Source organism: Colias philodice, chromosome 22 (assembly GCF_061535455.1).
Source record: "Colias philodice isolate Cphi_HAF_F1 chromosome 22, ilColPhil1 Martin Lab GWU primary, whole genome shotgun sequence".
In the NCBI taxonomy this organism is placed as follows: Eukaryota; Metazoa; Arthropoda; class Insecta; order Lepidoptera; family Pieridae; genus Colias; species Colias philodice.
Window position 1 is genome coordinate 7,232,741 of NC_143107.1, and position 12,565 is coordinate 7,245,305.

Sequence of the window (12,565 nt, forward strand, 5' to 3'; positions counted from 1 at the left end):
TATTTGTATGTAACAAAATTCATGATTAACATCGAATTTTAATTATAAATTATAATGATTAATAAAAGTTTATGTAATACTAGCTTTCCACCGGCGGCTTCGCTCGCGTTTTCAAAGAAAAATCCGCATAGTTCCCGGTCTCGTGGGATTTCCGGGAAAAATCCTATCCTATGCGGTAATACAAGTTACCTGCTATACGTGTACTAAATTTCATTGTAATCAGTTCAGTATTCATTACGTGAAAGAGTAACAAACATACGTACACATACACATGCATCCATCCTCACAAACTTTCGCATTTACATAATACTAGCTGTGTCTCGTGGTTTCACCCGCATTGCTCCGCTCCTGTTGGTCTTAGCGTGATGATATATAGCCTATAGCCTTCCTCGATAAATAGGCTATCTAACATCGAAATAATTTTTCAAATTGGACCAGTACCTAGTGGCTGAGATTAGCGCGTTCAAACAAACAAACAAACTCTTCAGCTTTCATAATATTAGTATAGATTAGTAGGATAGGATAGGATTATGTAGAAATAATATATTTATTGAGATAAAGCCATAATCTAGGTTATCATCTATCAGTATGCGTAAGTTTTATCTTAATCTGTACAATGGTTCGTGCGTGACTGAGGCTTTTATTTCTTTTTATTTAGGTTACATTTCATCTTCATGTGTTTGATATTACGCGAGCATTAAGAAATTAAAGACTTTTAACGGATTTTAAACGTGATTTATTTAAATTATAACGCCAAATATTGGGCAAAGTTTGTATTTATAAAATAAAATTAAACAAAATATAACAGAATATTTCAAAAGGAGCCGGGGCACGCAGCTAGTCTACTATAAAGTAATTTATAATTTCCTATCATTAATATATAATAAATTATTATATTGTCTGTCGGAGGTCACATAATAATTAATGACGTCATAAAAATAAATTACTTACTTCATATTTTCAATCATACAGTTCATCTTTTTGTGTGATTGTTATATAATTAATCTTAATCTTAATACTATTATAAAGGCGAAAGTTTGTATGGATGTATGGATGTATGGATGTATGGATGTATGGATGTTTGTTACTCTTTCACGTAAAAACTACTGAACCGATTACAATGAAATTTAGCACACATATAGAGGGTAACTTGGATTAACACATAGGATAGGTTTTATCCCGGAAATCCCACGGGAACGGGAACTATGCGGGTTTTCCTTTGAAGACGCGGGCGAAGCCGCGCGGGCGGAAATCTAGTAAATAATAAACAATACTTTAATGTTTTTCTCGACTGAATAAAGAAGGATCTGTTTCGGAACAAAATAAATCACGATTTAAAATAACTTTTCTTTACATGTAATAAAATTGTGCAATACCAATGTTAATACATTATTAATGTGTCATATAACATATTATCACTACATAGTATAAAACAAAGTCGCTTTCTCTGTCCCTATGTCCCTTTGTATGCTTAAATATTTAAAACTACGCAACGGATTTTGATGCGGTTTTTTTTAATAGATAAGAGTGATTCAAGAGGAAGGTTTTAGTATATAATTTATTATGTTTTAGACAAAGCGGGCGAAGCCGCGGGCCTTAAACTAGTAAAAATATAAAATTAAATCAAAAGGCTCAAAATGCCTTGAAGAGCTTAAAATATTATCTACTAGCTGTGGCCCGGATTTTCACCCACATTTTTCCGCTCCTGTTGGTCTTAGCGTGATGATATATATAGCCTACCTTCCTCGATAAATAGGCTATCTAACACCAAAATAATTTTTCAAAGCGGGCCAGTAGTTCCTGAGATAAGCGCGTTCAAACAAACAAAAAAACAAACTCTTCAGCTTTATAATATTAAAGTATATCTAGCCAAAGGCCCTAAAAAATCCCGTTCATAATTCAAAACTAAGATACGTTATATTATTAATTACTTCCAAATTAAGAGTAATATTATGTATTTTAATCTATATATATATATATAAAACTCAAAGGTGACTGATATAGTGATCTATCAACGCACAGCCCAAACCACTGGACGTATCGGGCTGAAATTTGGCATGCAGGTAGATGTCATAACGTAGGCGTCCCCTAAGAAAGGATTTTAGAAAATTCATCCCCTAAAGGGATAAAATAGGGGATGAAAGTTTGTGCGATGAAAATTTATCTTTTCCACGCAGGCGAAGCTGCGGGCAACAGCTAGTGTAATATATATATTTTATACAAAAATTTAATTGTACAAAATATAATAAAGCAACCTTCGAGAAGAATACATAGAGATTTTCCCGCCAATTCGTCTCGTTAGAAATTTCCAGAATCCGGAGTAAAGAAAAAGTTTTTTCATTAGTACTTTAAAACTTCCAATATTTACTTTGTATGTATGTCCCTTTTTATAATGTTATGTGTCTTTAATTGGGGTAACGATAGACATAATATTATAGAGCTGAAGTTTGTTGTTTGTTTGAACGCGCTAATCTCAGGAATTACTGGTCCGACTTGAAAAATTCTTACGGTGTTAGTTAGCACATTTTTCCAGGCTATACATAATATATCATCACGCTAAGACCAACAGGAGCGGAGCCACGTGGGTGAAACCGCAGCATGTTTTTAATATTTTGCTTGATAATAAATATATTTGAAAAGCAAGGAAAAACAAGAAAAAGACATATGACTAACTCGGAAGCAACAGTACAGTCGGTCAAATTCATCCCAAAATATTCGTATTAAACACTTTTTAACGGATTTAAAACGCGATTTATTTCGTCCACTAACATCCAAGATCAGTGTATTTTATTTATCATTCAAGAGGCCGTTAAAATAATAAAATATACGGAATAAATAGAGTTAAAAAACCGTTAAAGTTTGAAATTCCTAAATATTGACATTAAATTTGACCGTCTCCTAAATTCCGCGGTAACTAGGTCATGTTTCATTACAGATAAAACAAAATAAAATGCTAGTCACGTTCGATTTATTAAACAAAAACCAATGTAATGAATAAATCTCGGTTTAAATCCGTTATAATTCCAATTCCTAGACATTTAACTGACTTTACTATTATATCCAGTTATTAATTTTACTGTCTCCTAAATTCTATTAAAACTAGGTCATGTTATAATTTATTAAAAATTTTAAATGATGCAGTACTTTTTCAGTTTAGCCCCGACAATCGACATACATATAGGCAAACAGACAAAAATTCTATCGTTATATTTTTGGCTTCGATATCGATTGTAGATCACGTCCCAAGTTTTAAAAAATATTTAATGTACAAAAAATAATCAATGTACAGTTTTCACTTTACTACGATTTTATAATATTACTATAATTATGTATATTGTATAGATAATTAATAAAATACATACCAATATTATAAGTCCCATTTTGGGCGAGAACACTCACAGCACATAGGGCCAGCCACCACATTTTGCCACGAACTAACGACTAAGCTAGCGAACCTAGCAATTCAAACGGGGATAGGATCATAGTAAAAATTTTACGAAACCAGAGACAAATAAATGCAATTTTTATTAGACAAATAAAGTAAGGTCTATGGTTATGAAATTAAGGTTATAGTGATGTGAGTGAATTATGCAATCTATTTTAGCTATGTACTTTTACGAATGTTCAAATGAGTAAGGGTTATTCTCTAGTTTATTGTTTAAATTTATAAGTATATTATGCTGCAATATAAATAAATTGGGGATTAAATAAAGACTTTTTTTGTAAATTCATTTACTAATAGAACGGCCTGAAATTAAAATCTTCTCTAGATTTTTTTACATTATGGTCCTTTAAATTGATTGACGCAGCACATAAAACAGTGTGAAAAAAGTAAAAATAAATATTTTTAAGTTTACTTTGACCTCAGAGGCGGATTTTTTTGCAACTCTACTACTAAATTTTTTTGAAATAACATGAGGTATAGGCTTTTTCTTCTTTCTTAGTGAAAGTAATTTCACTGTCTTAAATATAACTATAGCTTAAGATTAAGGCGCATCGTCGCGCGTCGGTAAACCGACTTTACAGACAACCAATTTTTTTAATTATCTATAGGTATCAATGTAGGTACTAATATAAAGATGAAGTTATTTTGGTTAGTTTGTTGGAACGCACTGATCTCGGGAACTATTCTACCTTAATTATTTCACCGTTGGATAATATGTAAGTAATCCTTTAGTCAGTAGGTTAGGTTTAAACAATATCTATAATATAAAAAAGAAGATAGATTAATTTATGTGTAAATATAAATGAACATTATAAATAAACGATGAAATGTTTTGTATGCAAAATAATTGTCATATACACGAATGATTATAATTAAGAGCAATTCGACGAAGAGTTTCGTGTCATTGGTACGAGTGCAAACAAACGCATTGGTGCGTGCCGCGTCCGTTGCTTCATTGAGCTGCGATGTGTGAACACACTTGCGCGGGAAAACGTATTTTGCGATAATTTTAGTAAAAAAATAGCAAAGGTATTAATGATTTTTTGACATAAAATGATGACTTCTATTCATTTATTCTAATTGTCAAAAAAGAGCGTGTGTGAGCACACGTGTCAGAAGTGAAAAAAATATACCAAAATCGTCGCCTTACTCCATGACGTGATGGTATTGTCATGACAAGACTATAAAATTTTACTCTCAACACGCCTAAAGAAGTTTTACTGCAAAAAGTTTTATTTTTACAATTTTCCTGTAATCATTAATATTTAATGCTTACTTCAATTTATTTATTCTTTATTCTTCACAAAAATAAAGTTATTTTTTGAAGAGTGTAATAAAAACGCATGTCATTAATACGAGTGCAAACATACGCATTGGTGCGTGTCGACGTCCGTTGCTTCATTGAGCTGCAGCGTGTGAACACACTTGCGCGGGAAAACGTGTTGTTAAAAAATGCTAATGATTATTTTGTCATCATATACATGCTGATTTAAATTTGTTTATTCCTTATTGTAACAAACAAAAAACAGCTATTCTTGAATAGTGTAATTTTATACGAACATCTTTAAATACGCATTGGTGCGTATCGAGACGTCAATTCTCTTTTTTACCAAAACCGCTTTTTTATGCCGGTCACTAACAACATTCGTACGTACAATTTACCTATTTTACTGAAACCATTTTAATTTTGCGCTTGAATACAATTATAAAAACACATTTTAACCTAGTGCAGTCTCCAGAAACAGAGGAATACTCGAAAAATATTCAACATTCATACTAATGTTATTCGCGCCAATTTTCCGGTAGCGCGCTAGTGTGTACACAGCGTAACATAACGAGTTTTTATAATTTTAACCTACATTATAAATGTGAAAATTTCGCATTGCCCAATGTGACATGTTGATTAATACATCCTTATGTTTAATCTGTATTGGGTTATGTATGTATGTTATGTGTAACTAAACTTCTCCGAAACGGCTTGACCGAATATAATGAAACTTTTTTGTGTTTAGGTTTGAGAATAGGTGGTCAACTATTTTTTAAGGCTGTTTGTTGCTTGACTATGTGATATAGAACATCATTGAAAAAAAAGCTACGCTATGATATAAGATCTACACTTTAACAGCCTCCCTACTGTCCTTAAAAATATCATAATCCTATATACCTTAAAATAATAATCATTGCTTGTTCTGGAAAAATACTAAACATATTGAGAAAAGTAACTTTGAACGTAAAGAAATTCGATCATTATAATATATGAAATGCTTTCTCCAATACTCAAAAAAGTCACTTTATTATATCGCTATTTCCTACAAATATCAATAAAAACACCAAACTTCAAAAAACAGGTGCCGAGCAACGCCTAACTAGACTTTAAAACTAGTCTAGAATCAAACTTTAATAGTTAAACGCACGCTTTATATTTACAAGCTTAACTTGAAAGTGCTAAGTAAAACTAAGTTTTTTTATCATGCGAGCATCTCGTGACAAGTGTAATCCGGATTACAACTTATCCAACTTGGATATAACTTGCGAACTGCATTAAAACTTGTAATTTAACCGTTTATTCTAAGTCAAAGAATTCTTACTTATAAAGCCTGTGTATATGAGGATAAATTTTCCTATAATAATCCTACTATTATAAATGCGAAAATTTTAGTTTGTTTGTTACTCCTTCACGCAAAAACTGCTGAACCGATTTTTATTATATTGGCACACACATAGAGGGTAACTTGGTTTAACACATAGGATACTTTTTATCCCGAAAATCCTACAGATCGGGAACTATGCGTGTTTTATTTTGCTACGCGGGCGAAGTTGCGGGCGAAAAGCTAGTATTAATATTATATAATATTATGTCTGTATTTTTGAAAAAAATAACTAAAAACTAGGGAACATAATATTTTCATGCGGTTTTCCTCGATATTTAGAATATTGCAAATTAGTTTTCTAGTTGATTGATCAGGATTTTTTAACTTGAAAAATAGTTACTTGTTTTTTAAATCCCTCATTTTATAAAGATTCCAGTATTAATTATTTGGTTAAATTAAATACCAAGGTTTTCTTGAGTACATGCATTTTTTCTTTTTTAGTTACGTTAAGGCTTTTACATGCGCTAATAACCTTGACCATACTTGACGGATCTCAAACCTCTCCCGCTGCACCTTCTTTTTTCCTCGCATTTTGTATTTAAAAAGATACTAATCAGTGAAACAAAAAATCCTCGTCAGGGACTGTTGTGTAACTGATAATTTATTAAACATAAAATTTTCAGAGCTCTAAGTCAGCAGGTTACGAAGTTTATAGAGTATTTGCGGAAAAATCGATGACCACGGCACATTTTTTTTCTAGAAATCTATTAACTTTGGAAAAAAGTCCTCGCGAGCAATTAAAGATCAAAGACCATCCTATTTTATATATTTTTTTCGGTATTGTGCTTTATGTTGTACCAGACTTTATAGAGGTTGAACATAGTCGAAATTGCCGGGTAACGCCTTAATAATAATAATTTCCAAATCTAATAGATACTTAATCTTATAGCTGCAAGGCATATTTATAACTTAGTTTACTTAGGCAATTACTGTGCTTTTATTTTTTCGATATGGAATTATTTCGTATCCGTTCATGTAATAAAGCACTTCGATTTGACATTGTAAAGTATTGTAATATTTGTTAATAATAATTGATATCAGTATTTTATTATTAGTATTTATATAAATGTAGGACTTCGGAAAATACGCGGGCAGACTGAAAATCAGCGCTGTTCGGGTGTTAGCCCACAGCATGGCTGAGTCTGTTCCGATTGCCTAATAAGTTAAGATAGTCTAAGTTTTTGTTGGCAATATAAAGCTTTTGTTTCTGTCTTTCTTTCAGTATTAAACAGTATGATTTTCAATGTATGTGTTTTCAGTATGTTTACTTAATTAAAAAAAACTTACAGTAAAACTGAAATTGAAGTTTACAGTAACAGTATTTTGACTCATGAATTGGAAATTTTATTTAATTTTTAATTTAATTTATTATTATACACAGGTAGGTACATAAAATATGATTGTTTTTCATGTGAAAACATCTTATTACTGGGAACAATTAGTCTACATATTTTAATAGTAAAGTCTGTGATAACAAATGTTTATTATTTTATTTACTTAACAATTCTATACAAATACACATACAATTTTTCAAAACTGTATATATCTATACTAATATTATGAAGCTGAAGACTTTGTTTGTTTGAACGAGCTAATCTCAGGAACTACCTACTGGTCCGATTTAAAAAATTATTTCGGTGTTAGATAGCCTATTTATTGAGGAAGGCTATAATTATATCATCTCGCTGAGACCAACAGGAGCGGAGCACTGCGGGTAAAACCGCGGAGCACAGCTAGTAATTCTATACAAATATAGGTAAGAACACACATACAATTTCTAAAAACTTTATATATCTATGATGTAAATTCTTCAAATGCTTCTAGTAGGAGAAAGAAACTAGATTCCTACATTCCGATCTAAGGTACACAGAAAGGCATCTTCCAGTACTTTTTAGTTTTTAATTAGTTTTCGCGCTACCAACACTATTTTAATTGCAATCTGTACATTAAAGTATTTCTACGTATTTTATTTAAGTTTCTAAGATTTTCTAGGTATTAAAATATTTTTAAATGTTTTCTTAAATAAATAAATATTTCAGGACAATTTTCACACACGGCACAATCTGATCCCATACTAAGCTTTCGCTTGTATTATGGAAACCAGATAGCTGATAAACATACATATATAATTTTTAAATAAATACTTATATAGATAACTAGCGGTCCGCCCCGGCTTCGCCCGTGGTACATATGAAAAATAGATGTTGGCCGATTCTCAGACTTACCCGATATGCACAGAAAATTTCATGAGAATCGGTCCACCCGTTTCGGAGGAGTATGCAGACTAACATTGTGACACGAGAATTTTATATATAAGATTAATTAACACCCAGACACAGAGCAAACATCTATGTTCATCACACAAATATTTGCCCCGGGTGGGAATCGAACCAACGACCTCTGGCTTGGAAGGCAGGGCCACTACCAACCAAGCCAACCGGTCAGTCAGTTTAAAATATTAATGTTATAAAATTTAACAATGTTTAAAGTCTATTCTTTTGAAGGATAGCCGTAATAAAAAATACCTAAGCTAAAAAAATTAATAGACTACAAGCCCGCATATGAAAAAAATATGGGTCAAATGAACCACCACGGGACATATCTAGTACGAAAGAAGAGCAAAAAATAATAAGATTCATCACTATGCCGTCACTTGTAAGCTGTCCAACTGAGTGCAGATGAGAATTGAAAAGTACAGGTAGACTCGGTAAATTTTGGTCATATATTTTTGTACGGCATTCTTAACCATCGATAGATCCATTAAAAATAATAAGAAACCGCTCAGTGCCTATATGTGTGCGAATATTTTAAAGTTAACTTTGATTTCAGAGGCGGATTTTCTTGCAACTCTACTACGATATTTTTTTGAAATAACATGAGGTATAGGCTTTTTCTTCTTTCTTACTGAAAGTAATTTCACTATCTTAAATATAACTATAGCTTAAGATTAAGGACCGGTTCCACCACTGATGGTGTCGCTGATAGCCTATTTAACACTTTTTTACCAAAATTTTCATACATTTGCCACTTTACTAACAGATAAGCTAAACGGAACATAATATCTAGAAGATGACTAACATTGAATTATCATTAACAAAAGTGAAGTGGCCGTTCCCAATATCGTATCTATCTTACGATAGATAGAACCTTACTAGCTATCGAAAATAGCTGCTGTCTATCTATAACCGTAGTATGAATATTGGGAACGGCCATAAGATGCGCAATTGACTTGTTTCTTTCAAAACAGCTTTAACAGACATTTTAAAAAAGTTTAAATTTTATAATACTAAGTAACTTCTGTCACCATACTCTAATAAATAAACCAATCAATTTGTCACGGTGTTCATTGATAAATCGCAACTACGCAAGAACGTAATCATATTGCACATTCTTGTTTGAAATGACTGGTTAGTATCTAGATTTAGTATTATTTTATGCATTGTAAATGTGAAAGCGTGATTGTTTGTCTTTTATTTCACGTTTCATCAAAATGCGTCCAGTAGTTTTTATATGAAATTCCGAGGTGAAAAAAATAGAGGTAGTTTTTTTAGTTTTCATTCTAGTACTGCCGAAATTGAACTGTTGCTATTATAATTATATTATATTGTGTATACATATTTTTATTTCCTTACCTGTATAATGTGATTTTTTTGACGTGACAACATCTTATAATTCGATAGCGCCGGCTGCACGCACGAAAAAACATGACTCATGCGGCGTTACCTCGCTCTGAGGCGTTCCATGTATGGCTTGAAGTGCAAGCGAGAGCGCGGAACGAGCGACAAAGAAGCACAATCGGACGTTGTCACGTTCAACTATCGTCGGTAAACCGACTTTACAGACAACCAATTTTTTTAATTATTTATAGGTATCAATATAGGTACTAATATAAAGATGAAGTTTTTTTGGTTAGTTTGTTGGAACGCACTGATCTCGGGAACTATTCTACCTTAATTATTTCACCGTTGGATAATTATATGTAGGTAAGTAATCCTTTAGTCAGTAGGTTAGGTTTAAACAATCTTTATAATATAATAAAGAAGATAGATTAATTTATGTGTTAACATAAATGAACATTATAAATAAACGATGAAATGTTTTGTATGCAAAATAATTGTCACATACACGAATGATTATAATTAAGAGCAATTCGACGAAGAGTTTCGTGTCATTGGTACGAGTGCAAACAAACGCATTGGTGCGTGTCGCGTCCGTTGCTTCATTGAGCTGCGATGTGTGAACACACTTGCGCGGGAAAACGTGTTTTGCGATAATTTTAGTAAAAAAATAGCAAAGGTGTTAATGATTTTTAGGCATGATTAATATAAAATGCTGACTTCTATTCATTTATTCTAATTGTCAAAAAAGAGCGTGTGTGAGCACACGTGTCAGAAGTGAAAAAAATATACCAAAATCGTCGCCTTACTCCATGACGTGATGGTATTGTCATGACAAGACCTTGAAATTTTACTCTCAACACGCCTAAAGAAGTTTTACTGCAAAAAGTTTTATTTTTACAATTTTCTTGTAATCATGAATATTTTATGTTGACTTCAATTTATTTATTCTTTATTCTTCACAAAAATAAAGTTATTTATCGAAGAGTGTAATAAAAACGCATGTCATCGATACGAGTGCAAACAAACGCATTGGTGCGTGTCGACGTCCGTTGCTTCATTGAGCTGCAGCGTGTGAACACACTTGCGCGGGAAAACGTGTGCGGGTGCGGGGGAAAAAAATGCTAATGATTTTTTGTCATCATATACATGCTGATTCAAAATTGTTTATTCCTTATTGTAAAAAAACAGCTATTCTTGAATAGTGTAATTTTATACGAACATCTTTAAAAACGCATCCAGATGTCAATTGTCTATGTGTCAACACAAAACCGCTTTTTTGTGCCGGTCACTAACAACATTCGTACGTACAATTTACCTATTTTACTGAAACCATTTTAATTTTGCGCTTGAATACAATTATAAAAACACATTTTAACCTAATGCAGTCTCCAGAAACAGAGGAATACTCAGAAAATATTCAACATTCATACTAATGTTATTCGCGCCAATTTTCCGGTAGCGCGCTAGTGTGTACACAGCGTAACATAACGAGTTTTTATAATTTTAACCTACATTATAAATGTGAAAATTTCGCATTGCCCAATGTGACATGTTGATTAATACATCCTTATGTTTAATCTGTATTGGGTTATGTATGTATGTTATGTGTAACTAAACTTCTCCGAAACGGCTTGACCGAATATAATGAAACTTTTTTGTGTTTAGGTTTGAGAATAGGTGGTCAACTATTTTTTAAGGCTGTTTGTTGCTTGACTATGTGATATAGAACATCATTGAAAAAAAAAGCAACGCTATGATATAAGATCTACACTTTAACAGCCTCCTTACTGTCCTTAAAAATATCTTGAAAATATCATAATCCTATATGTACCTTAAAATAATAATCATTGCTTTTTCTGGAAAAATACGAAACATATTGAGAAAAGTAACTTTGAACGTAAAGAAAATCGATCATTATAAGATATGAAATGCTTTCTCCAATACCCAAAAAAGTCACTTTATTAAATCGCTATTTTTTACAAATATAAAAAAAAACACTAGCTTCAAAAAACAGGTGCCGAGCAACGCCTAACTAGACTTTAATACTAGTCTAGAATCAAACTTTAATAGTTAAACGCACGTTATATATTCACAAGCTTAACTTGAAAGTGCTAAGTAAAACTAAGTTTTTTTATCATGCGAGCATCTCGTGACAAGTGTAATCCGGATTACAACTTATCCAACTTGGATATAACTTGCGAACTGCATTAAAACTTGTAATTTAGCCGTTTATTCTAAGTCAAAGAATTCTTACATATAAAGCCTGTGTATATGAGGATAACTTTTCCTATAATAATCCTACTATTATAAATGCGAAAGTTTTAGTTTGTTTGTTACTCCTTCACGCAAAAACTGCTGAACCGATTTTTATTATATTGGCACACACATAGAGGGTAACTTGGATTAACACATAGGATACTTTTTATCCCGAAAATCCTACAGATCGGGTAATATGCGGGTTTTATTTGGTTACGCGGGCGAAGCTGCAGGCGAAAAGCTAACATTAATATTATATAGGTAATATACTAACATCCATACATACGCACAAACTTTAGCATTCATAATATTAGTAGTACTTCTGTATTTTTGAAAAAACTAAAAACTAGAGAACAGATTTTCATGCGATTTTCACGGATATATTTAGAACTAGCTGGGCTCCGCGGTGTCACCCGCGTGCCTCCACTCCTGTTGGTCTTAGCGTGATGATAATATAGGCCTATAGCCTTCCTCGATGAATGGGCTATCTAACACCGAAAGAATTTTTCAAATCGAACCAGTAGTTCCCGAGATTAGCGCTTTCAAACAAACAAACTCTTCTGCTTTATAATATTCGTACAGATGTTCCAAAT

General features: G+C 32.2%; 1 protein-coding gene across 2 annotated transcripts in view; it reads right to left on the reverse strand.

The window, feature by feature from the left end:
• LOC149478514 (nose resistant to fluoxetine protein 6-like) overlaps window positions 1–3,495 on the reverse strand; it is a 38,231-nt gene extending 34,736 nt beyond the window's left edge. For both annotated transcript variants that reach the window (XM_089709312.1, XM_089709311.1), the window contains exon 1: window positions 3,363–3,495. In XM_089709312.1, the coding sequence (XP_089565438.1) occupies window positions 3,363–3,423 (61 nt within the window). In that variant the 5' untranslated portion in view covers window positions 3,424–3,495. The remainder of the gene's footprint in view (window positions 1–3,362) is intronic.
• Between the last annotated feature and the right edge of the window lie 9,070 nt (window positions 3,496–12,565).